Source organism: Dendrobates tinctorius, unplaced genomic scaffold (assembly GCF_039654945.1).
Source record: "Dendrobates tinctorius isolate UK_male_01 unplaced genomic scaffold, ASM3965494v1 ptg000430l, whole genome shotgun sequence".
NCBI classification, from domain to species: Eukaryota; Metazoa; Chordata; class Amphibia; order Anura; family Dendrobatidae; genus Dendrobates; species Dendrobates tinctorius.
This window is the reverse complement of record NW_027362093.1, coordinates 48175-74956: the sequence shown is the minus strand read 5'-3', so window position 1 is coordinate 74956 and position 26782 is coordinate 48175. Positions and strand designations below refer to the sequence as shown.

The window sequence follows — 26782 nt, the reverse complement described above, 5'->3', positions numbered from 1 at the left end:
AATGAATGTATGTTGTATGAATGTAGTATATATGTATGTAGTATATATGTATGTTGTATGAATGTAGTATATATATAGTATGTATGTACAGTATGTTGTATGAATGCAGTATATATGTAGTATGTATGTACAGTATGTTGTATGAATGTAGTATATATGTATGTAGTATGTATGTTGTATGAATGTAGTATGTATGTAGCATGTATGTAGTATATATGTATGTTGTATGAATGTAGTATGTATGTAGCATGTATGTAGTATATATGTATGTTGTATGAATGTAGTATATATGTAGCATGTATGTAGTATGTATGTATGTCGTATGAATGTAGTATATATGTAGTATGTATGTATGTTGTATGAATGTAGTATATATGTAGTATGTATGTAGTATATATGTATATTGTATGAATGTAGTATATATTTAGTATGTATGTAGTATGTATGTATATTGTATGAATGTAGTATATATGTAGTATGTATGTAGTATATATGTATGTTGTATGAATGTAGTATATATGTAGTATGCATGTAGTATGTTTTTTTTTTTTTACATTCAACACATTAGCCGGATGATGGGACTACTACTGTCCCATCATTGGCTAATGTGTCAATCACTGTCATTGTAGCAGGCATAGCCCGATGGGACTTGTAGTCCCATCGGACAATGCCTGCACACACACACAACCCCTGGGAGGCCCGCACAGACCACCGGCAGTCTACACAGACCCCCGGCAGCCGGTACAGACCCCCGGCAGGCCCGTACAGTCCCCCGAGAGGCACGTACAGACCCCCGGCAGGCGCGCACGGACCCCATCAGGCCCGTACAGACCCCCGAGAGGCCCGTACAGACCCCCGAGAGGCCCGCACAGACCACCGGAAGGCCCACACAGACCGCGCATCATGATGCGCACAGACCGCGCATCATGATGACATCATTTCAGCAGCCAATCACAGCCACAACAGTGGCTCATTGCATTATGGGGACTTCCAATTCCGGTATCCGATATTGAAAAAATATTGGTACTCGGTATCGGAATTCCGATACAGCAAATATCGGCCGATACCCGATATTTGCAGTATCGGAATGCTCAATACTAGTCACGAATCATTCATTCATAAACTGTAACTATCAGAAGCACACTGAACACATTCCCTCTTTACAATGCGCGCCCAGGGCCACGGGCCAGGTCCCAGCTGCCGTGACATCTCCCATTGAAGCTCATCGGGCCCGGTACTGAGTACCCCGCCAGCCCTGGGAGGGCGACCCAACTACACTGACAGGCAGTGATGATACACGGCACTACAGTAGTACAGGGCATCACCAGAGCCATCAGAGGCTTGTATGTTGTATGATCGCACTGATCAGAGGGGTTTAAAAATGGTTTAAAGTGGAAAAAATATCACAGTTTCAGCAACAAGAAATATCTGTCATCTACCTGATGATGCTGAGGAACACTGGGATCTTCTTGGTTACAGTCCTGTGGAAGAAGAGGACGGGGACATCTCTCTGGTGTTGTCCTCTTACTGGATAGATCTGGAGGAAACACATACAGGGACTGAATTCATTCTCTATATACAGATAATTATAGGCCGTGTGTATTTAGTCCTGTCTATTACCTGGTGATGTGAGGGGCTGGGGAACCTCCATTATGACGTCCTTGTACAGATCTTTGTGACCTTCAAAATACTCCCACTCCTCCATGGAGAAATAGACAGCGACATCCTGACACCTTATAGGAACCTGACACATACAATGATACCGTCATCCCCCGATCCCTTCATAGTGTTACTGTATAATGTCCCAGCATTCCCAGCAGTGTCACCTCTCCAGCCAGCAGCTCAATCATCTTGTAGATGAGTTCTAGGATCTTCTGGTCATTGATGTCCTCATGGATCAGGGGGTGAGGTGGAGGCCCCATGATTGGGCTCAGGGGTCTCCCACATCCCTCAGACACAGGGTCCTGACAGCGATCACTAGAGGTCTTCTTCACCACTGCGTAATCCTGGTTATGGAGAGACACATTAATAAATCTCACTACAGACATTCCCAGAGTCCTCACCTCTCCAGTTCTGTCCATCTGTTATTCCCATAGATAAGAATGATGTAATGTGACGTCATCAGAATCTCTCACCTCTCCAGTGAGACGGAAGAGGATCTCTAGGGTGAGGTGTAACATCCTCTCCGCCATCTTGTCTCTGTCCATATCCATCCTTGATGGGGAAATCAGGAAAATTCTCTTCTGTAGAAGATCTTCACTGAGAGGATCCGATATTGTAGAGACCTGAATGAGAAGAAGATGATCCGATGTAACACCATAAAAATCCTGTGTAATAATACAATTACTGGAGATAATAAGGGAAACATATGAGGAGATTTATTATCTTACAGGGTTTAGTTTTCTTCCCTGACATCTACTAATAAAACCTATATATTTAGGCCACAGACAACAAGCAGTTTCCTCCTCGGAGTCGGCAGCTGAACACGTTCCTCATAGACTCATCTTCCATAACGCTAATTCTCGTCTCATTACCGACACTGGAATCGGCATTAGCAATACTGCAGGAGATATTCATTACACGCGACATGAGAATTAACTCCTTCATGATGAGGACGACATCTTCATCTTCTACTGCGGCTCTAGAGACAGATGTGGCCAGAGTCGGTCACTGCCTCCATTCTCCACCGGCTGTCTATATGAATGTTTCCCGTCTTCCCCGCACTGGAATCTTCTATCACGTTAGATCTCAGCTCTGAGTCACACACAGAAGTTTGAGGCTTTTAGAAAAGATTTTTTGCTTCCACAAACACAACGGACAGAAATGATCTGATCCCAAAGTCTCCATGTACAGTGATTTATGGGGATTATTTCTGGCCTTAGGCTTTCCTATATTACAAGAAAAACTCCAGAAAAAGCCGATACTAAAATGTTTAAAATTAATTTGCAAAGGATCATTCAGTTGAGTGCCAAGTTATTTTATTATTCACTCTGGTCTGCGTAACCTACTTGTGCACCTTGTGGTTGTGCCACGCTATATTTGACACAGGGCCAGAGGCAGCATCCAATAAGTTACCTTATAATGCCCCATACACATTAGACTGAAGTTCCATGAAAGCACTGATTTCGGGGGGTCTGACCGACCATATCATGTATTTGGGGGACTCCAGACAGATGATGTCAGGGCAGAGAAGGATCCGGCATCCTGAATTTCAGAGGATAATCCGTTTGCTCTTCCTGTAGATAATCCTCCTCTAGAGGAGTCTGGAGGCGACGCTCTCATACAGACCACAGGAAAGCTGGAATATTTGTGTGTATGGGGGAGTCGGGAGAGATCGCCGTCTGCCAAATGACCGTTCAGCCAACTCTGATCTCATGTGTGTGGGGCCGTTAGTATTACACTGACAGGCAGTGATGATACACGGCACTACAGTAGTACAGGGCATCACCGGAGCCATCAGAGGCTTGTATGTTGTATGATCGCACTGATCAGAGGGGTTTAAAAAAGGTTTAAAGTGGAAAAAAATCACAGTTTCAGCAACAAGAAATATCCATCACTATATGGAAAGCAGAGTCACTGCACAATGTTAGTTACGTCACGTCCATAACTACTTTATTATACTCTATTATCCTGTACACAGTGGAGTAGATAGAAATCACAGATCCCACAGCAATAGCTGGAATTGGACCCTCCAACGCAAAGAAAAAAAAAATCTCTCTATCTATATACACTGTTCAAAAAAATAAAGGGAACACTTAAACAACAGAATATAACTCCAAGTAAATCAAACTTCTGTGAAACCAAACTGTCCACTTAGGAAGCAATACTGACTGACAATCAATTTCACATGCTGTTGTGCAAATGGAATAGACAACAGATGGAAATTATTGGCAATTATCAAGACACCCTCAATAAAGGAGTGGTTCTGCAGGTGGGGACCACAGACCATATCTCAGTACCAATGCTTTCTGGCTGATGTTTTGGTCACTTTTGAATGTTGGTTGTGCTTTCATACTCGTGGTAGCATGAGACGGACTCTATAACCCACACAAGTGGCTCAGGTAGTGCAGCTCATCCAGGATGGCACATCAATGCGAGCTGTGACAAGAAAGTTTGCTGTGTCTGTCAGCATAGTGTCCAGAGGCTGGAGGCACTACCAGGAGACAGGCCAGTACACCAGGAGATGTGGAGGGGGCCGTATGAGGGCAACAACCCAGCAGCAGGACCTCTACCTCTGCATTTGTGGAAGGAGGAACAGGAGGAGCACTGCCAGAGCCCTGCAAAATGATCTTCAGCAGGCGACAAATGTTCATGTGTCTGCACAAACGGTTAGAAACCGACTCCATGAGGATGGTCTGAGGGACCGACGTCCACAGATGGGGGTTGTGCTCACAGTTCAACACCGTACAGGACGCTTGGCATTTGGCACAGAACACCAAGATTGGGAAATTCGCCACTGGTGCCCTGTGCTCTTCACAGATGGAAGCAGGTTCACACTGAGCACATGTGACAGCCGTGACAGAGTCTGGAGACGCCGTGGAGAGCGATCTGCTGCCTGCAACATCCTTCAGCATGACCGGTTTGGCAGTGGTCAGTAATGGTGCGGGGTGGCATTTCTTTGGAGGCCACACGATGTTGGGCTGTGAGCACAACCCCCATGGAGACACAATTGTGCCTTTACCTGGAGATAAATTCCCAGTGGGGGCAATTTCCAAAACGCAATAACTTAAGTGGGGAATTCAGCTCTTTTCGCACTTAAGGGATCTGTATATGGAGTCTACAAACTACAGTGGGGGAATAAGGATTTGTTACGCTGCCAATTTTGGGGCTAAAGTCACATTTTTGTTAGGAAAAAAGTAGAATTGTCATTTTTTCCTTCCACATTGCTTAAATTCCTGTCACACTGTCCAAATTCAGATATTGTCCTGTCAGAAAGGAGAAAACAGGGAGCGAAAGGGTTAATAGGACTCACAGGAGGAACCGGCCCAAAAAGCAGAAGATCCAGGAGTGTCCGCCACATATATGACTGCTCTGTGCACAGGACCTGTGATGAGGTCACAGGAGGGGAGGAGTCAGGGGTCACATGATCAGGGGCATCAGTGTGTGCAGGACTCAGTGTGCTGGAGCGCTCCCGATAATCAGCTGCGTGTGTCGCGCTGTGTGATAGTCACAGCACCTGCATGGAGGGCGACACATGCAGCTGATTATCGGGAGCGCTCCAGGGATCCGGGGTCCCGATGCAGCTATTCGGTAAGCGATATTAGCCAATAACACCTTCTCCGACGATATTCGCTCATCTCTAGTAATAACAGCTCAAAGAAACTCACCAAACTTTTCATTAAGTTTAATAGTAAGACCCTATTAAATATTAAGCACCAGCGGGACGAAGCATTGACAGCGGTATGTAAAAGTGTGGGCGCCCCGGGTCAAGATGACTGTTATTGTGAGCAGTAGTAAGATGAAGATGAAATGATCTCTAAAAGGCCGAACCTCTAAGATGACACATGGCCTTTGTATTTTAGGCAAAAATAATAATTATAAAATATATATATAGAGAGACATATTTTACAATTTCATAAATGCAAAAAAGAAAAAGGGGCGATGCAAAACTATGGGCACCCTTGGAGATTTGTGCACTGAGATAATTTTGACCAAGATTTCACAACTCAATTAGCTTGTTAGGGTTATGGTGAGATCACATTGTGACCAGGAGCTACAGTCTGAGGAAAGGGCTAAAAAGCCTTCACTACACCCCTGTACAGCTGTATAATGAGGCCCAGGCTTTATAGTGAAGGGACAGGAGTGAGGGCCTGTGCCCAGGAGCTACAGTCTGAGAAAAGGGCTAAAAAGCCTTCACTAGATCCCTGTACAGCTGTATAATGAGGCCCAGGCTTTATAGTGAAGGGACAGGAGTGAGGGCCTGTGCCCAGGAGCTACAGTCTGAGGAAAGGGCTAAAAAGCCTTCACTAGACCCCTGTACAGCTGTATAATGAGACTCAGGCTTTATAGTGAAGGGACAGGAGTGAGGGCCTGTTCCCAGGAGCTACAGTCTGAGGAAAGGGCTAAAAAGCTTTCACTAGACCCCTGTACAGCTGTATAATGAGGCCCAGGCTTTATAGTGAAGGGACAGGAGTGAGGGCCTGTTCCCAGGAGCTACAGTCTGAGGAAAGGGCTAAAAAGCCTTCACTAGACCCCGTTACAGCTGTAAAATGAGACCCAGGCTTTATAGTGAAGGGACAGGAGTGAGGGCCTGTTCCCAGGAGCTACAGTCTGAGGAAAGGGCTAAAAAGCCTTCACTAGACCCCTGTACAGCTGTATAATGAGACCCAGGCTTTATAGTGAAGGGACAGGAGTGAGGGTCTGTGCCGAGGAGCTACAGTCTGAGGAAAGGGCTAAAAAGCCTTCACTAGACCCCTGTACAGCTGTATAATGAGGCCCAGGCTTTATAGTGAAGGGACAGGAGTGAGGGTCTGTGCCGAGGAGCTACAGTCTGTGGAAAGGGCTAAAAAGCCTTCACTAGACCCCTGTACAGCTGTAAAATGAGACCCAGGCTTTATAGTGAAGGGACAGGAGTGAGGGCCTGTTCCCAGGAGCTACAGTCTGAGGAAAGGGCTAAAAAGCCTTCACTAGACCCCTGTACAGCTGTATAATGAGACCCAGGCTTTATAGTGAAGGGACAGGAGTGAGGGTCTGTGCCGAGGAGCTACAGTCTGAGGAAAGGGCTAAAAAGCCTTCACTAGACCCCTGTACAGCTGTATAATGAGGCCCAGGCTTTATAGTGAAGGGACAGGAGTGAGGGCCTGTTCCCAGGAGCTACAGTCTGAGCAAAGGGCTAAAAAGCCTTCACTAGACCCCTGCACAGCTGCATAATGAGACCCAGGCTTTATAGTGAAGGGACAGGATTGAGGGCCTGATCCCAAGAGCTACAGACTGAGGAAAGGGCTAAAAAGCCTTCACTAGATCCCTGTACAGCTGTATAATGAGGCCCAGGCTTTATAGTGAAAGGACAGGAGTGAAGGCCTGTTCCCAGGAGCTACAGTCTGAGGAAAGGGCTAAAAAGCCTTCACTAGACCCCTGCACAGCTGCATAATGAGACCCAGGCTTTATAGTGAAGGGACAGGAGTGAGGGCCTGTGCCCAGGAGCTACAGTCTGAGGAAAGAGCTAAAAAGCCTTCAGTAGACCCCTGTACAGCTGTATAATGAGGCCCAGCCTTTATAGTGAAGGGACAGGAGTGAGGGCCTGTGGCCAGGAGCTACAGTCTGAGGAAAGGGCTTAAAAGCCTTCATTAGACCCCTGTACAGCTGTATAATGAGGCAGAGGCTTTATAGTGAAAGGACAGGAGTGAGGGTCTGATCCCAGGAGCTACAGTCTGAGGAAAGGGCTAAAAAGCCTTCACTAGACCCCTGTGCAGCTGTATAATGAGGCCCAGGCTTTATAGTGAAGGGACAGGAGTTAGGGCCTGTGCCCAGGAGCTAGTCTGAGGAAAGGGCTAAAAAGCCTTCACTAGACCCCTGTACAGCTGTATAATGAGACTCAGGCTTTATAGTGAAGGGACAGGAGTGAGGGCCTGTTCTCAGGAGCTACAGTCTGAGGAAAGGGCTAAAAAGCCTTCACTAGACCCCTGTACAGCTGTATAATGAAGCCAAGGCTTTATAGTGAAAGGCCAGGAGTGAGGGTCTGTTCCCAGGAGCTACAGTCTGAGGAAAAAGCTAAAAAGTCTTCACTAGACCCCTGTACAGCTGTATAATGAGGCCCAGGCTTTATAGTGAAGGGACAGGAGTGAGGGCCTGTGCCCAGGAGCTACAGTCTGAGGAAAGGGCTAAAAAGCCTTCATTAGACCCCTGGACAGCTGTATAATGAGGCCCAGGCTTTATAGTGAAAGGACAGGAGTGAGGGCCTGATCCCAGGAGCTACAGTCTGAGGAAAGGGCTAAAAAGCCTTCACTAGACCCCTGTACAGCTGTATAATGAGGCCCAGGCTTTATAGTGAAGGGACAGGAGTGAGGGCCTGTGCCCAGGAGCTACAGTCTGAGGAAAGGGCTAAAAAGCCTTCACTAGACCCCTGTACAGCTGTATAATGAGGCCCAGGCTTTATAGTGAAGGGACAGGAGTGAGGGCCTGTGCCCAGGAGCTACAGTCTGAGGAAAGGGCTAAAAAGCCTTCACTAGACCCCTGTACAGCTGTATAATGAGGGACAGGCTTTATAGTGAAAGGACAGGAGTGAGGACCTGTTCCCAGGAGCTACAGTCTGAGGAAAGGGCTAAAAAGCCTTCATTAGACCCCTGTACAGCTGTATAATGAGGCCCAGGCTTTATAGTGAAAGGACAGGAGTGAGGGCCTGATCCCAGGAGCTACAGTCTGAGGAAAGGGCTAAAAAGCCTTCATTAGACCCCTGTACAGCTGTATAATGAGGCCCAGGCTTTATAGTGAAGGGACAGGAGTGAGGGCCTGTGCCAAGGAGCTACAGTCTGAGGAAAGGGCTAAAAAGCCTTCATTAGACCCATGTACAGCTGTATAATGAGGCCCAGGCTTTATAGTGAAAGGACAGGAGTGAGGGCCTGATCCCAGGAGCTACAGTCTGAGGAAAGGGCTTAAAAGCCTTCATTAGACCCCTGTACAGCTGTATAATGAGGCAGAGGCTTTATAGTGAAAGGACAGGAGCGAGGGTCTGATCCCAGGAGCTACAGTCTGAGGAAAGGGCTAAAAAGCCTTCACTAGACCCCTGTGCAGCTGTATAATGAGGCCCAGGCTTTATAGTGAAGGGACAGGAGTGAGGGCCTGTGCCCAGGAGCTAGTCTGAGTAAAGGGCTAAAAAGCCTTCACTAGACCCCTGTACAGCTGTATAATGAGACTCAGGCTTTATAGTGAAGGGACAGGAGTGAGGGCCTGTTCTCAGGAGCTACAGTCTGAGGAAAGGGCTAAAAAGCCTTCACTAGACCCCTGTACAGCTGTATAATGAAGCCAAGGCTTTATAGTGAAAGGCCAGGAGTGAGGGTCTGTTCCCAGGAGCTACAGTCTGAGGAAAGAGCTAAAAAGTCTTCACTAGACCCCTGTACAGCTGTATAATGAGGCCCAGGCTTTACAGTGAAGGGACAGGAGTGAGGGCCTGTGCCCAGGAGCTACAGTCTGAGGAAAGGGCTAAAAAGCCTTCACTAGACCCCTGTACAGCTGTATAATGAGGCCCAGGCTTTAAAGTGAAGGGACAGGAGTGAGGGCCTGTGCCCAGGAGCTACAGTCTGAGGAAAGGGCTAGAAAGCCTTCACTAGACCCCTGTACAGCTGTATAATGAGGCCCAGGCTTTATAGTGAAGGGACAGGAGTGAGGGCCTGTGCCCAGGAGCTACAGTCTGAGGAAAGGGCTAAAAAGCCTTCACTAGACCCCTGTACAGCTGTATAATGAGGCCCAGGCTTTATAGTGAAGGGACAGGAGTGAGGGCCTGTGCCCAGGAGCTACAGTCTGAGGAAAGGGCTAAAAAGCCTTCACTAGACCCCTGTACAGCTGTATAATGAGGCCCAGGCTTTATAGTGAAAGGACAGGAGTGAGGGCCTGTTACCAGGAGCTACAGTCTGAGGAAAGGGCTAAAAAGCCTTCATTAGACCCCTGTACAGCTGTATAATGAGGCCCAGGCTTTATAGTGAAGGGACAGGAGTGAGGGCCTGATCCCAGGAGCTACAGTCTGAGGAAAGGGCTAAAAAGCCTTCATTAGACCCCTGTACAGCTGTATAATGAGGCAGAGGATTTATAGTGAAAGGACAGGAGTGAGGGCCTGTTCCCAGGAGCTACAGACTGAGGAAATGGCTAAAAAGCCTTCACTAGACCCCTGTACAGCTGTATAATGAGGCCCAGGCTTTATAGTGAAGGGACAGGAGTGAGGGCCTGTTCCCAGGAGCTACAGACTGAGGAAATGGCTAAAAAGCCTTCACTAGACCACTCTACAGCTGTATAATGAGGCCCAGGCTTTATAGTGAAGGGACAGGAGTGAGGGCCTGATCCCAGGAGCTACAGTCTGAGGAAAGGTCAAACAAGCCTTCACTAGACCCCTGTGCAGTTGTATAATGAGGCCCAGGCTTTATAGTGAAGGGACAGGAGTGAGGGCCTGTGCCCAGGAGCTACAGACTGAGGAAAGGGCTAAAAAGCCTTCACTAGACCCCTGTACAGCTGTATAATGAGGCCCAGGCTTTATAGTGAAGGGACAGGAGTGCGGGCCTGTGCCCAGGAGCTACAGACTGAGGAAAGGGATAAAAAGCCTTCACTAGACCCCTGTACAGCTGTATAATGAGGCCCAGGCTTTATAGTGAAGGGACAGGAGTGAGGGCCTGTTCCCAGGAGCTACAGACTGAGGAAAGGGATAAAAAGCCTTCACTAGACCCCTGTACAGCTGTATAATGAGACCCAGGCTTTATACAGAAGGGACAGGAATGAGGGTCTGTTCCCAGAAGCTACAGTCTGAGGAAAGGGCTAAAAAGCCTTCACTAGACCCCTGTACAGCTGTATAATGAGACCCAGGATTTATAGTGAAGGGTCAGGAGTGAGGGACAGTTCCCAGGAGCTACAGTCTGAGGAAAGGGCTAAAAAGCCTTCACTAGACCCCTGCACAGCTGTATAATGAGGCCCAGGCTTTATAGTGAGGGGACAGGAGTGAGGGTCTGATCCCAGGAGCTACAGTCTCGGGAAAGGGCTAAAAAGCCTTCACTAGACCCCTGTACAGCTGTATAATGAGACCCAGGCTTTATACAGAAGGGACAGGAGTGAGGGCCTGCTCCCAGGAGCTACAGACCGAGGAAAGGGCTAAAAAGCCTTCACTAGACCACTGTACAGCTGTATAATGAGGCCCAGGCTTTATACAGAAGGGACAGGAGTGAGGGCCTGTTCCCAGGAGCTACAGACCGAGGAAAGGGCTAAAAAGCCTTCAATAGACCCTTGTACAGCTGTATAATGAGGCCCATGCTTTATAGTGAAGGGACTAGAGTGAGGGCCTGTGCCCAGGAGCTACAGTCTGAGGAAAGGGCTAAAAAGCCTTCACTAGACCCCTGTACAGCTGTATAATGAGGCCCAGGCTTTATAGTGAAAGGACAGGAGTGAGGGCCTGTTCCCAGGAGCTACAGTCTGAGGAAAGGGCTAAAAAGCCTTCACTAGACCCCTGTACAGCTGTATAAAGAGGCCCAGGCTTTATAGTGAAGGGACAGGAGTGAGGGCCTGTGCCCAGGAGCTACAGTCTGAGGAAAGAGCTAAAAAGCCTTCACTAGACCCCTGTACAGCTGTATAATGAGGCCCAGGCTTTATAGTGAAGGGACAGGAGTGAGGGCCTGTGCCCAGGAGCTACAGTCTGAGGAAAGAGCTAAAAAGCCTTCACTAGACCCCTGTACAGCTGTATAATGAGGCCCAGGCTTTATAGTGAAGGGATAGGAGTGAGGGCCTGTACCCAGGAGCTACAGTCTGAGGAAAGGGCAAAAAAGCCTTCACTAGACCCCTGTACAGCTGTATAATGAGGCCCAGGCTTTATATAGAAGGGACAGGAGTGAGGGCCTGTTCCCAGGAGCTACAGTCTGAGGAAAGGGCTAAAAAGTCTTCACTAGACCCCTGTACAGCTGTATAATGAGGCCCAGGCTTTATAGTGAAGGGACAGGAGTGAGGGCCTGTTCCCAGGAGCTACAGTCTGAGGAAAGGGCAAAAAAGCCTTCACTAGACCCCTGTACAGCTGTATAATGAGGCCCAGGCTTTATACAGAAGGGACAGGAGTGAGGGCCTGTTCCCAGGAGCTACAGTCTGAGGAAAGGGCTAAAAAGCCTTCACTAGACCCCTGTACAGCTGTATAATGAGGCCCAGGCTTTATAGTGAAGGGACAGGAGTGAGGGCCTGTTCCCAGGAGCTACAGTCTGAGGAAAGGGCTAAAAAGCCTTCACTAGACCCCTGTACAGCTGTATAATGAGACCCAGGATTAATAGTGAAGGGTCAGGAGTGAGGGACATTTCCCAGGAGCTACAGTCTGAGGAAAGGGCTAAAAAGCCTTCTCTAGACCCCTGCACAGCTGTATAATGAGGCCCAGGCTTTATAGTGAGGGGACAGGAGTGAGGGTCTGATCCCAGGAGCTACAGTCTCGGGAAAGGGCTAAAAAGCCTTCACTAGACCCCTGTACAGCTGTATAATGAGACCCAGGCTTTATACAGAAGGGACAGGAGTGAGGGCCTGTTCCCAGGAGCTACAGACCGAGGAAAGGGCTAAAAAGCCTTCACTAGACCCCTGTACAGCTGTATAATGAGGCCCAGGCTTTATAGTGAAGGGACAGGAGTGAGGGCCTGTGCCCAGGAGCTACAGTCTGAGGAAAGGGCTAAAAAGCCTTCAATAGATCCCTGTACAGCTGTATAATGAGGCCCATGCTTTATAGTGAAGGGACTAGAGTGAGGGCCTGTGCCCAGGAGCTACAGTCTGAGGAAAGGGCTAAAAAGCCTTCACTAGACCCCTGTACAGCTGTATAATGAGGCCCAGGCTTTATAGTGAAGGGACAGGAGTGAGGGCCTGTTCCCAGGAGCTACAGTCTGAGGAAAGAGCTAAAAAGCCTTCACTAGACCCCTGTACAGCTGTATAATGAGGCCCAGGCTTTATAGTGAAGGGACAGGAGTGAGGGCCTGTGCCCAGGAGCTACAGTCTGAGGAAAGAGCTAAAAAGCCTTCACTAGACCCCTGTACAGCTGTATAATGAGGCCAAGGCTTTATAGTGAAGGGACAGTAGTGAGGGTCTGTTCCCAGGAGCTACAGTCTGAGGAAAGGGCTAAAAGCCTTCACTAGACCCCTGTACAGCTGTATAATGAGGCCCAGGCTTTATAGTGAAGGGACAGGAGTGAGGGCCTGTACCCAGGAGCTACAGTCTGATGAAAGGGCAAAAAAGCCTTCACTAGACCCCTGTACAGCTGTATAATGAGGCCCAGGCTTTATAGGAGTGAGGGTCTGTTCCCAGGAGCTACAGTCTGAGGAAAGGGCTGAAAAGCCTTCACTAGACCCCTGCACAGCTGTATAATGAGGCCCAGGCTTTATAGTGAAGGGACAGGAGTGAGGGCCTGTTCCCAGGAGCTACAGACCGAGGAAAGGGCTAAAAAGCCTTCACTAGACCCCTGTACAGCTGTATAATGAGACCCAGGCTTTATACAGAAGGGACAGGAGTGAGGGCCTGTTCCCAGGAGATACAGTCTGAGGAAAGGGCTAAAAAGCCTTCACTAGACCCCTGTACAGCTGTATAATGAGGCCCAGGCTTTATCGTGAAGGGACAGGAGTGAGGGCGTGTTCCCAGGAGCTACAGTCTGTTGAAAGGGCTAAAAAGCCTTCACTAGACCCCTGTACAGCTGTATAATGAGGCCCAGGCTTTATACAGAAGGGACAGGAGTGAGGGCCTGTTCCCAGGAGCTACAGACCGAGGAAAGGGCTAAAAAGCCTTCACTAGTCCCCTGTACAGCTGTATAATGAGGCCCATGATTTATAGTGAAGGCACTAGAGTGAGGGCCTGTGCCCAGGAGCTACAGTCTGAGGAAAGGGCTAAAAAGCCTTCACTAGACCCCTGTACAGCTGTATAATGAGGCCCAGGCTTTATAGTGAAGGGACAGGAGTGAGGGCCTGTGCCCAGGAGCTACAGTCTGAGGAAAGAGCTAAAATGCCTTCACTAGACCCCTGTACAGCTGTATAATGAGGCCCAGGCTTTATAGTGAAGGGACAGGAGTGGGGGCCTGTGCCCAGGAGCTACAGTCTGAGGAAAGAGCTAAAAAGCCTTCACTAGACCCCTGTACAGCTGTATAATGAGGCCCAGGCTTTATAGTGAAGGGACAGGAGTGAGCGCCTGTACCCAGGAGCTACAGTCTGAGGAAAGGGCAAAAAAGCCTTCACTAGACCCCTGTACAGCTGTATAATGAGGCCCAGGCTTTATAGTGAAGGGACAGGAGTGAGGGCCTGTACCCAGGAGCTACAGTCTGAGGAAAGAGCTAAAAAGCCTTCACTAGACCCCTGTACAGCTGTATAATGAGGCCCAGGCTTTATACAGAAGGGACAGGAGTGAGGGCCTGATCCCAGGAGCTACAGTCTGAGGAAAGGGCTAAAAAGCCTTCACTAGACCCCTGTACAGCTGTAAAATGAGGCCCAGGCTTTATAGTGAAGGGACAGGAGTGAGCGCCTGTACCCAGGAGCTACAGTCTGAGGAAAGGGCAAAAAAGCCTTCACTAGACCCCTGTACAGCTGTATAATGAGGCCCAGGCTTTATAGTGAAGGGACAGGAGTGAGGGCCTGTACCCAGGAGCTACAGTCTGAGGAAAGAGCTAAAAAGCCTTCACTAGACCCCTGTACAGCTGTATAATGAGGCCCAGGCTTTATACAGAAGGGACAGGAGTGAGGGCCTGATCCCAGGAGCTACAGTCTGAGGAAAGGGCTAAAAAGCCTTCACTAGACTCCTGTACAGCTGTATAATGAGGCCCAGGCTTTATAGTGAAGGGACAGGAGTGAGCGCCTGTACCCAGGAGCTACAGTCTGAGGAAAGGGCAAAAAAGCCTTCACTAGACCCCTGTACAGCTGTATAATGAGGCCCAGGCTTTATAGTGAAGGGACAGGAGTGAGGGCCTGTACCCAGGAGCTACAGTCTGAGGAAAGGGCTAAAAAGCCTTCACTAGACCCCTGTACAGCTGTATAATGAGGCCAGGCTTTAAAGTGAAGGGACAGGAGTGAGGGCCTGTTCCCAGGAGCTACAGTCTGAGGAAAGGGCTAAAAAGCCTTCACTAGACCCCTGTACAGCTGTATAATGAGGCCCAGGCTTTATCGTGAAGGGACAGGAGTGAGGGCGTGTTCCCAGGAGCTACAGTCTGTTGAAAGGGTTAAAAAGCCTTCACTAGACCCCTGTACAGCTGTATAATGAGGCCCAGGCTTTATACAGAAGGGACAGGAGTGAGGGCCTGTTCCCAGGAGCTACAGACCGAGGAAAGGGCTAAAAAGCCTTCACTAGTCCCCTGTACAGCTGTATAATGAGGCCCATGATTTATAGTGAAGGCACTAGAGTGAGGGCCTGTGCCCAGGAGCTAGAGTCTGAGGAAAGGGCTAAAAAGCCTTCACTAGACCCCTGTACAGCTGTATAATGAGGCCCAGGCTTTATAGTGAAGGGACAGGAGTGAGGGCCTGTGCCCAGGAGCTACAGTCTGAGGAAAGAGCTAAAATGCCTTCACTAGACCCCTGTACAGCTGTATAATGAGGCCCAGGCTTTATAGTGAAGGGACAGGAGTGGGGGCCTGTGCCCAGGAGCTACAGTCTGAGGAAAGAGCTAAAAAGCCTTCACTAGACCCCTGTACAGCTGTATAATGAGGCCCAGGCTTTATAGTGAAGGGACAGGAGTGAGCGCCTGTACCCAGGAGCTACAGTCTGAGGAAAGGGCAAAAAAGCCTTCACTAGACCCCTGTACAGCTGTATAATGAGGCCCAGGCTTTATAGTGAAGGGACAGGAGTGAGGGCCTGTACCCAGGAGCTACAGTCTGAGGAAAGAGCTAAAAAGCCTTCACTAGACCCCTGTACAGCTGTATAATGAGGCCCAGGCTTTATACAGAAGGGACAGGAGTGAGGGCCTGATCCCAGGAGCTACAGTCTGAGGAAAGGGCTAAAAAGCCTTCACTAGACCCCTGTACAGCTGTAAAATGAGGCCCAGGCTTTATAGTGAAGGGACAGGAGTGAGCGCCTGTACCCAGGAGCTACAGTCTGAGGAAAGGGCAAAAAAGCCTTCACTAGACCCCTGTACAGCTGTATAATGAGGCCCAGGCTTTATACAGAAGGGACAGGAGTGAGGGCCTGATCCCAGGAGCTACAGTCTGAGGAAAGGGCTAAAAAGCCTTCACTAGACCCCTGTACAGCTGTATAATGAGGCCCAGGCTTTATAGTGAAGGGACAGGAGTGAGCGCCTGTACCCAGGAGCTACAGTCTGAGGAAAGGGCAAAAAAGCCTTCACTAGACCCCTGTACAGCTGTATAATGAGGCCCAGGCTTTATAGTGAAGGGACAGGAGTGAGGGCCTGTACCCAGGAGCTACAGACTGAGGAAAGGGCTAAAAAGCCTTCACTAGACCCCTGTACAGCTGTATAATGAGGCCAGGCTTTAAAGTGAAGGGACAGGAGTGAGGGCCTGTTCCCAGGAGCTAGTCTGAGGAAAGGGCTAAAAAGCCTTCACTAGACCCCTGTACAGCTGTATAACGAGGCCCAGGCTTTATAGTGAAGGGACAGGAGTGAGGGCCTGTACCCAGGAGCTACAGTCTGAGGAAAGGGCTAAAAAGCCTTCACTAGACCCCTGTACAGCTGTATAATGAGGCCAGGCTTTAAAGTGAAGGGACAGGAGTGAGGGCCTGTTCCCAGGAGCTACAGTCTGAGGAAAGGGCTAAAAAGCCTTCACTAGACCCCTGTACAGCTGTATAATGAGGCCCAGGCTTTATAGTGAAGGGACAGGAGGGAGAAAATTGGGGAAAGGAGCCAGAAGAGCCGGACTGCCCATCACTAACCTGCAGAGCCGCACTCCACATATATGGCTGCTCTGTGCGCACAGGACCTGTGATGAGGTCACAGGAGGGGAGGAGTCAGGGGTCACATGATCAGGGGCCTCAGTGTGTGCAGGACTCTGCTGTGCTGGTTGTCATGGTGCTGGATGAGGGGAAGTTTCTGTGTGGGGTCAGGAGGGGTTTACAGGGTGGATGTAGCAGAGCCGCGTGTGTACGAGGTGTACGGAGCGGAGCCATGTGTGTACGAGGTGTACGGAGCGGAGCCATGTGTGTACGAGGTGTACGGAGCGGAGCCGTGTGTGTACGAGGTGTACGGAGCGGAGCCGTGTGTGTACGAGGTGTACGGAGCGGAGCCGTGTGTATACGAGGTGTACGGAGCGGAGCCGTGTGTGTACAAGGTGTACGGAGCGGAGCCGTGTGTGTACGAGGTGTACGGAGCGGAGCCGTGTGTATACGAGGTGTACGGAGAGGAGCCGTGTGTGTACGAGGTGTACGGAGCGGAGCCGTGTGTGTACGAGGTGTACGGAGCGGAGCCGTGTGTGTACGAGGTGTACGGAGCGGAGCCGTGTGTGTACGAGGTGTACGGAGCGGAGCCGTGTGTATAGGAGGTGTACGGAGAGGAGCCGTGTGTGTACGAGGTGTACGGAGCGGAGCAGTGTGTGTACGAGGTGTACGGAGCGGAGCCGTGTGTGTACGAGGTGTACGGAGCGGAGCCGTGTGTGTACGAGGTGTACGGAGCGGAGCCGTGTGTGTACGAGGTGTACGGAGCGGAGCCGTGTGTGTACGAGGTGTACGGAGCGGAGCCGTGTGTGTACGAGGTGTACGGAGCGGAGCCGTGTGTGTACGAGGTGTACGGAGAGGAGCCGTGTGTACGAGGTGTACGGAGCGGAGCTGTGTGTGTACGAGGTGTACGGAGCGGAGCCGTGTGTGTACGAAGTGTACGGAGCGGAGCCGCGTGTGTAAGAGGTGTACGGAGCGGAGCCGTGTGTGTACGAGGTGTACTGAGCGGAGCCGTGTGTATACGGAGCGGAGCCGCGTGTGTATGAGGTGTACGGAGCGGAGCCGTGTGTGTACGAGGTGTACGGAGAGGAGCCGTGTGTACGAGGTGTACAGAGCGGAGCCCTGTGTGTACGAGGTGTACGGAGCGGAGCCGTGTGTGTACAAGGTGTACGGAGCGGAGCCGTGTGTGTACGAGGTGTACGGAGCGGAGCCACATGTGTACGAGGTGTACGGAGCGGAGCCGCATGTGTACGAGGTGTACGGAGCGGAGCCGCATGTGTACAAGGTGTACGGAGCGGAGCCGCATGTGTAAGAGGAGTAAGGAGCGGAGCCGCATGTGTAAGAGGAGTAAGGAGCGGAGCCATGTGTACGAGGTGTACGGAGCGGAGCCGCGTGTGTACGAGGTGTACGGAGCGGAGCCGCGTGTGTACGAGGTGTACGGAGCGGAGCCGCGTGTGTACGAGGTGTACGGAGCGGAGCCGCGTGTGTACGAGGTGTACGGAGCGGAGCCGCGTGTGTACGAGGTGTACGGAGCGGAGCCGCATGTGTACGAGGTGTACGGAGCCGAGCCGCGTGTGTACGAGGTGTACGGAGCCGAGCCGCGTGTGTACGAGGTGTACGGAGCCGAGCCGCGTGTGTACGAGGTGTACGGAGCCGAGCCGCGTGTGTACGAGGTGTACGGAGCCGAGCCGCGTGTGTACGAGGTGTACGGAGCAGAGCCACGTGTGTACGAGGTGTACGGAGCAGAGCCACGTGTGTACGAGGTATACGGAGCGGAGCCGCATGTGTACAGTACGAGGTGTACGGAGCGGAGCCGCATGTGATCGCCGTGTTCACAATTGTGCATGTCACATTTGTGTTTTTAATCCGTTTTTTTCCTTGCTTTGCATGGTTTGGGAGACCCCACCCCTCTCTTGTGTGACGTGCACATAAGAGCTGTCTCAGACCACAAGCCCATACTAGGGAGTGGCCTGTCTGAATCCTGTTCATATTAGACACTGTTCACATGTTCAGGTTTTTAATACATTAGATAGGGACTGCTTCAATAGGAGTTACTGTTGTGAGCTCATTTTCTCATTCACCTTTGATGTCCAATGAACTCCCTCTGCTGGTGAAAGGAGGTGGTGAAACTGATTTGGATGGGAGAAACCTGTCACCTGAACAGGGGGATTGCGATTGGACATCTGGAATCTCTGAGTGGATATAAGGCAGCCGACGCCCTGTAGGGTTGCTGGTGATTTCTCCACTCTGAGCTCTGGCCTCCAGTTCAGTTCCTGTCTTCTAAAGCTAAGTTTTGCTCTGTTATTGTTCCATGAGATTTTGTCTGATTTGCTTAGTTTTGTGTTCTGCCAGCCCCGGCTGGGGCTCTGTTGAATTTCCATTTTTGTCCCTGATCGGTTAAATCTCTTTTGCTCTGTCTTCAGAATATATCGGAGTGCTGACATAGGGATTTTGAAGTCTAGTGACTTCAGGGCCGTTTTTCCTATCAGACGTGTTGGGACATTTTTGGTAGGGTTTTTTCTGTCCTTTCCTATCTAGTTAGTTGGGCCCCATCGTTTGCTCTGCCTGTCTTTCTGTCTGTGTTTGTGTTTTCATCTGTTTTCACCGACAATACATGTTGGGGGCTGTCTATTGCTTTGGGGTCTGCTCTGGGGCAGTTTAGATTTCCCCTTTCTTTCTTTAGGCTTATTTAATTCTCCGGCTGTGAAGAGGCGTCTAGGACCACCATAGGATCGCTCCACGGCTACTGTTAGTTGTGAATAGGATCAGGGGTCTGCAATCCGCTAGCTACCAACCTCTCTGGTTTTCTGGACTTAGCTTGCATTTTTGTTTTTTCCTCCTCTGGTGACTCAAAATAACAGAATCACCAGCCATACCGCAGATTCTAGGGTACTCAATAGCAGGAAAGAATTGTAAAAAAAAAAAAATAAAAGTCAGAATTGTTTTTTTTTTCTAATGTATATTTTTTCCTCTTTTTCTCTGGGGCCGTAGGAGGAATTTTTTCTTAATGGAGATTAAGCAATTGTCTGATCGTGTGGAGCAGCTCGCTGCTGAAGTGCGGGGAATTTCCGCCTATCTTGCTCATTCACATGCTGCTGAACCAAAGATCCCTACTCCTGATGTGTTTTTTGGGGATCGGTCTAAATTTTTGAAATTTAAGAATAATTGTAAATTATTTCTTGCCTTGAAGCCTAGCTCATCGGGGAGCTCTGTGCAGCAGGTTAAAATTGTCATCTCTTTGCTGCGCGGCGATCCCCAGGATTGGATGTTTTCTTTGACACCTGATGATCCTATTCTAACTAATGTGGATGCATTTTTTCAAGCCTTGGGGTTGTTGTATGATGAACCTAATGCTATTGATCAAGCTGAAAAAGTCCTGTTGGGATTGAGCCAGGGTCAGGATTCTGCAGTTGTACTGTCAAAAATTCCGAAAGTGGGCGGTCCTTACTACCTGGAATGATGGTGCCTTGGCAGCTCTGTTTCGGAAGGGTTTGTCAGAAACCGTAAAAGATACTATGGTGGGATTTCCTGTTCCCTCAGGTCTTGATGATTCTATGTCATTAGCCATTCAGGTTGATCGGCGTTTACGTGAACGTAAAATTACACGAGAAATGTTGCCACCTGTTGAACAAATGTGTGAACCTATGCAATGTGATAGAGTTTTGTCTAGGACGCAACGTCAGGAGTTCAGAAGGCGTAATAAGCTGTGTTTTTTCTGTGGAGATGCCTCTCATAATATTTCTGTCTGCCCTAAATGAGAGAAACGTTTTGCACACACATTTGCTGTGGGTGGTGTACAACCTAAGTTTCTTCTGGCAATTACTCTGATCTGCTCCCTGTCCACATTTTCCGCCAAGGCTTTTGTGGATTCAGGAGCGGTTCTGAACCTGATGGACTTGGATTTTGCTAAACGTTGTGGGTTTCCTATGACACCTCTACGGACGCCTATCCCTTTGAGGGGTATTGATGCTACTCCTTTGTCGAAGAATAAACCTCAGTTTTGGACCCAGGTGGTAATGCGGGTCGCCCCAGACCATCAAGAAAATTGCAGATTTTTGGTGTTGCATAATTTGCATGATACCATTGTTCTGGGATTTCCCTGGTTGCAAATCCATAATCCAGTTTTGGATTGGAAATCTGTGTCTGTGGTGAGTTGGGGTTGTCGGTGTGCCCTTAGTGACACTCCTGTTTTCTCCACCTCTCCCCAGTCGCATGATGTTCCTGACTATTTGGCGGACTTTTATGATGTATTTAGTGAGAATGAGTCTGCGTCTTTGCCTCCTCATAGGAGTTATGACTGTGCAATTGAGCTGAGCCCTGGGTGTAAATTTCCCAAGGGTCGACTTTTCAATTTATCTGTACCCGAGCACGAGGCTATGCGATCTTATATTAAGGAGTCATTGGAGAGGGGTCATATTAGACCATCCTCTTCACTCTTGGGTGCTGTTTTTTTTTTCGTGGCCAAGAAAGATGGTTCATTAAGGCCTTGTATTGACTATCGTTCCCTCAACAAAATTACTGTTAAATATCAGTATCCGTTACCCCTGATTTCTGATCTATTCTCCAGAGTTAAAGGTGCTTGCTGGTTTACCAAGCTTGACCTCAGGGGGGCGTATAATCTTATTCGCATTAAGCATGGGGATGAATGGAAGACGGCGTTTAATACTCCGGAGGGACATTTTGAGTACCTGGTGATGCCTTTTGGGCTCACTAATGCCCCTTCTGTCTTCCAGTGCTTCATGAATTATATTTTCCGGGACTTTGTGGATACATTTTTGATCATCTATCTGGATGATATTTTGATCTTTTCCAGGGATTGGGACTCTCATGTGGAACATGTTCGGACTGTGTTACGGATTTTGAGGGAGAATTCCCTGTATGTTAAGGGGTCGAAATGCCTTTTTGGTGTACAGAGGATTTCATTTTTGGGATTTATTTTGTCTCCATCAACTATTGAAATGGACCTGGCCAAGGTACAGGCCATTTATGATTGGGTTCAGCCCACTTCTTTGAAGGCCCTCCAGAAGTTTTTGGGTTTTGCTAATTTTTATCGTAAATTTATAGCTAATTTTTCTGGTATTGCCAAACCATTGACTGATTTGACTAAGAAGGGTGCTGATGTGCTGAATTGGTCTCCAGAGGCTGTTTCTTCCTTTCAGGAGCTGAAGCGGAGGTTCACTTCTGCTCCGGTTTTGCGGCAACCTGATGTCTCACTCCCGTTTCAGGTAGAGGTGGACGCTTCTGAGATTGGTGCAGGAGCTGTTTTGTCCCAAAAAGATCCGGTAACATCTAAAATGAATCCCTGTGCTTTCTTTTCCCGAAAGTTCTCCCCATCTGAACGCAACTATGATGTGGGGAATCGGGAACTGTTAGCCATAAAATGGGCATTTGAGGAGTGGAGACATTGGTTGGAGGGAGCTAGACATCAAGTCGTGGTCCTGACTGACCACAAGAATTTGATTTACCTTGAGTCGGCCAAACGCTTGAATCCTAGACCGGCTAGGTGGGCCTTGTTTTTCACACGTTTTGATTTTGTGGTCTCTTTTCTTCCGGGCACTAAGAATGTCAAGGCAGACACCCTCTCTAGGAGTTTTTTTGCTGATTCTCCTATTGTGACCAAGCCTGCTACCAACTTAGGTGAGGGGGTAGTTCTTTCTGCCATCTCACCCGATTTGAGACGTGCTCTGAAAGAGTTTCAGGAGGACAAACCTGAGCGTTGTCCCATTGGAAAATTGTATGTTCCTGACCAGTGGAGGAAGAGAGTAATGTCTGAAGTTCATTGCTCCGCATTGGCTGGTCATCCAGGTATTTTTGGTACTAAAGATTTGATGAGTCGGTCTTTTTGGTGGCCCGCCTTATCTCGTGATGTCAGGAATTATGTGCAGTCCTGTGGGACTTGCTCCCGGTCTAAACCTTTTTCTCACTCTAGTGGGTTGTTGATGCCTTTGCCGGTGCCCAGGAGGCCATGGACCCATATTTCAATGGATTTTATTTCTGATCTGCCTGTCTCTCAGAGAATGACTGTTATCTGGGTGATTTGTGGTAGATTCTCTAAGATGGTCCATCTTGTACCACTCCCTAAGTTGCCATCTTCCTCAGAGTTGGTGCCCTTGTTTTCGCAACAGGTGGTTCTCTGGCATGGGATTCCTGAGAACATTGTATCTGACACAGGAGTTCAGTTTGTCTCTAGATTTTGGAGGACTTTTTGTTCCAAGCTGGGAATTCAGTTGTCCTCCTCTGCGTTTCACCCTCAGACCAATGGGCAGACGGAGAGAACAAACCAGACTTTGGAGTCTTATTTGAGATGTTTTATCTCTGCCGATCAGGATGATTGGGTCTCATTTTTGCCCTTGGCCGAATTTGCTTTAAATAATAGAGCTAGTTCTGCCACTTTGATGTCACCTTTTTTTTGTAACTTTGGGTTTCATCCTCGATTCTCTTCAGGGCAGGTGGAGTCTTCTGCCTGCCTAGGTGTTGACACTGTGGTGGAGAGAATGCACCAGATTTGGGACCAAGTGGTGGATAAGTTGTCTCTCTCCCAGGAAAAGGCCCAGCGGTTTTCCAACCGGCATAGGACCATTGGTCCCCGGTTTAAGGTGGGTGATATGGTTTGGTTGTCATCAAAGAATATCTCTATGAAGGTGGCTTCTCCAAAGTTTAAACCTAGATTTATTGGACCTTACAAGATTTTGGAGATTCTTAATCCGGTCTCTTTTTCGATTGGCTCTTCCTGTTACATTTAAGATCCATAACGTGTTTCATAAGTCTCTGTTGAAGATGTTTGTTGAGCCAGTAGTTCCTGTGGTGGCACCTCCTGACCCTGTATTGGTTGAAGGTAATGTGGAATATGAGGTTGAGAAGATACTGGATTATCGTCTGGCTAGACGGAGACTCCAGAATTTGGTTAAGTGGAAGGGTTATGTCCAGGAGGATAATTCTTGGGTCTCTGCATCTGATATTCATGTCGAAAGATTGGTTCTTGCTTTTCATCGGGCCCATCCTAATCGGCCTGGTGGCGTGGATGAGGGTTCGGTGACCCCTCCTCAAGGGGGAGGTACTGTTGTGAGCTCATTTTCTCGTTCACCTTTGATGTCCGATGAACTCCCTCTGCTGGTGAAAGGAGGTGGTGAAACTGATTTGGATGGGAGAAACCTGTCACCTGAACAGGTGGATTGCGATTGGACATCCGGAATCTCTGAGTGGATATAAGGCAGCCGACGCCCTGTAGGGTTGCTGGTGATTTCTCCGCTCTGAGCTCTGGCCTCCAGTTCAGTTCCTGTCTTCTAAAGCTAAGTTTTGCTCTGTTATTGTTCCATAAGATTTTGTCTGATTTGCTTAGTTTTGTGTTCTGCCAGCCCCGACTGGGGCCCTGCTGAATTTCCATTTTTGTCCCTGATTGGTTAAATCTCTTTTGCTCTGTCTTCAGAATATATCGGAGTGCTGATATAGGGATTTTGAAGTCTAGTGACTTCAGGGCCGTTTTTCCTATCAGACATGTTGAGACATTTTTGGTAGGGTTTTGCAGATTGCAGCCAGCATCTTTTCTGTCCTTTCCTATCTAGTTAGTTGGGCCCCATAGTTTGCTCTGCCTTTCTATCTGTGTTTGTGTTTTCATCTGTTTTCACCGACAATACATGTTGGGGGCTGTCTATTGCTTTGGGGTCTGCTCTGGGGCAGTTTAGATTTCCCCTTTCTTTCTTTAGGCTTATTTAGTTCTCTGGCTGTGAAGAGGCGTCTAGGACCACCGTAGGAACGCTCCACGGCTACTGTTAGTTGTTGTGAATAGGATCAGGGGTCTGCAATCCGCTAGCTACCAACCTCTCTGGTTTTCTGGACTTAGCTTGCATTTTTGTTTTTTCCTCCTCCGGTGACTCATTCATAACAGGTTACCTTGACGTGGTGGAGCAGCTTGATGTACATTTTTTTGCACAAAAAAAGTATCAACTAAATACCCTGTATTTGTTATCCAGCATTTGCTGATTACTGCCATTTTTTATTGCAGCGTATTTTTGCAAATCTGTCATTCTGTGTTTTCTTGTTGTATCTCAGTGGGTGGTGTGAGCATTGTCTGATCAACGTGTTCACAATTGTGCATGTCACATTTGTATTTTTAATCCGTATTTTCCTTGCTTTGCATGGTTTGGGAAACCCCACCCCTCTCTTGTGTGACGTGCACATAAGAGCTGTCTCAGACCACAAGCCCATATTAGGGAGCGGCCTGTCTGAATCCTGTTCATATTAGACACTGTTTACATGTTCAGGTTTTTAATACATTAGATAGGCACTGCTTCGATAGGGGTTACCTTGACGTGGTGGAGCAGCTTGATGTACATTTTTTTGCGCAAAAAAAGTATCAACTAATACCCTGTATTTGTTATCCAGCACTTGCTGATTACTGCCATTTTTTATTGAAGAGTATTTTTTCAAATCTGTCATTCTGTGTTTTCTTGTTGTATCTCAGTTAGTGGGTGGTGTGAGCATTGTCTGATCGACGTGTTCACAATTGTGCATGTCACATTTGTGTTTTTAATCCGTTTTTTTCCTTGCTTTGCATTGTTTGGGAGACTCCACCCCTCTCTTGTGTGATGTGCACATAAGAGTTGTCTCAGACCACAAGCCCATACTAGGGAGGGGCCTGTCTGAATCCTGTTCATATTCGACACTGTTCACATGTTCAGGTTTTTAATACATTAGATAGGGACTGCTTCGATAGGGGTTACCTTGACGTGGTGGAGCCGCTTGATGTACATTTAAGTATCAACTAAATACCCTGTATTTGTTATCCAGCACTTGCTGATTACGGCCATTTTTTATTGCAGAGTATTTTTGCAAATCTGTCATTCTGTGTTTTCTTGTTTTATCTCAGTTAGTGGGTGGTGTGAGTATTGTCTGATCGACGTGTTCACAATTGTGCATGTCACATTTGTGTTTTTAATCTGCTTTTTTCCTTGCTTTGCATGGTTTGGGAGACCCCACCCCTCTCTTGTGTGACGTGCAAATAAGAGCTGTCTCAGGCCACAAGCCCATATTAGGGAGTGGCCTGTCTGAATCCTTTTCATATTAGACACTGTTCACATGTTCAGATTTTTAATGCATTAGATAGGGACTGCTTCGATAGGGGTTACCTTGACGTGGTGGAGCAGCTTGATGTACTTTTTTTGCACAGAAAAAGTATCAATTATATACCCTGTATTTGTTATCCAGCACTTGCTGATTACTGCCATTTTTTATTGCAGAGTATTTTTGCAAATCTGTCATTCTGTGTTTTCTTGTTATACCTTGTAATGAGCCAACTGTAAGACAAAACCTGGAAAAAAATCAACTCCGTGGAACAGAAAAGGGATCTGGTCTGATATGGAATTTAGGTTATTTATGAAAGAGGAAGAAATTGAGGATTTAAAGGACCAAGCAAGAATCTCTTGGAGGACAGACTGCAAACAACAGGCAGCATTCATCGGACATCCAGAGACCTGAGCATCCAAAGGTAGGACCATCCTGCAACCCCAAACAACCTATAGACGTCTTACAAATTAACCCTCTTAGAAATAAGGATTATAATTACTATATAACCACAAAAATGGAAAACCCAAATTTAGAAGGAGTAAATGAGCAAAGCACAGAGCTGGAGACACAGGACACCTGGGGGTCAGACATGGAGACACCACATGGGCAGAGGAGCAGTAAAGCCAGGAAAGGAATCACAATCAGAGAGAAACCAGAAACTCTTATTGCTGATTACACCAAAGAGGAAGATAAAAGAAAAAACAACCTGCTATTCTACACAGATCAACTCTCAGCCTGGCACACCACCCTGTGCAAACATTATAAATATATATTTAAGTGCAACACTAATAATGGCCGGCAGATTAAAATCAGAAGCCAAGCAGATGATGACACCAACTCACTTACCATAAGCCTATACAACAATGTCATGGTGCAAGGGATGAGGACAATCTGCAGCAGTTTGAAAACCATTTTACTCATATCAGAGAACAGGCACAAATCTTTAAAAAACAACCCCTAGAGGCCACTTCTAATGCTTACATCTCTACAGAGACCTCTAGGTTCAGCTCCTCAACCCCCAACTCTTCATACCTCTCCCCTGAGGCCATCAGAGACTGCCTATCCCAATTAGAAAGAGAACTGGTCCAAATTAGGGAAGAGCTTCAAAGAAACTCGCATAGAAATGCAAATGACCAAGTAACAAGTGAGATCAATAAACTGAAATGTGAGTACAAGTCAGCTCTACAGAAGATAAGAGAAGAAATGCATGAATTACAAAA

At 48.1% G+C, this 26782-nt stretch overlaps 1 protein-coding gene across 1 annotated transcript in view; it reads right to left on the bottom strand.

Annotated features, from left to right (window-relative positions):
• The window catches only part of LOC141076800 (uncharacterized), a 53040-nt gene extending 26566 nt beyond the window's left edge, over positions 1 to 26474 (bottom strand). Inside the window, exons 1-5 of the mRNA XM_073564110.1 lie at positions 26409 to 26474; positions 2136 to 2285; positions 1827 to 2006; positions 1621 to 1744; positions 1440 to 1537 (exon numbers count right to left, since the gene is read on the bottom strand). Coding sequence (XP_073420211.1) covers positions 1440 to 1537; positions 1621 to 1744; positions 1827 to 2006; positions 2136 to 2285; positions 26409 to 26474 — 618 coding nt within the window. The remainder of the gene's footprint in view (positions 1 to 1439; positions 1538 to 1620; positions 1745 to 1826; positions 2007 to 2135; positions 2286 to 26408) is intronic.
• Positions 26475 to 26782: the final 308 nt, after the last annotated feature.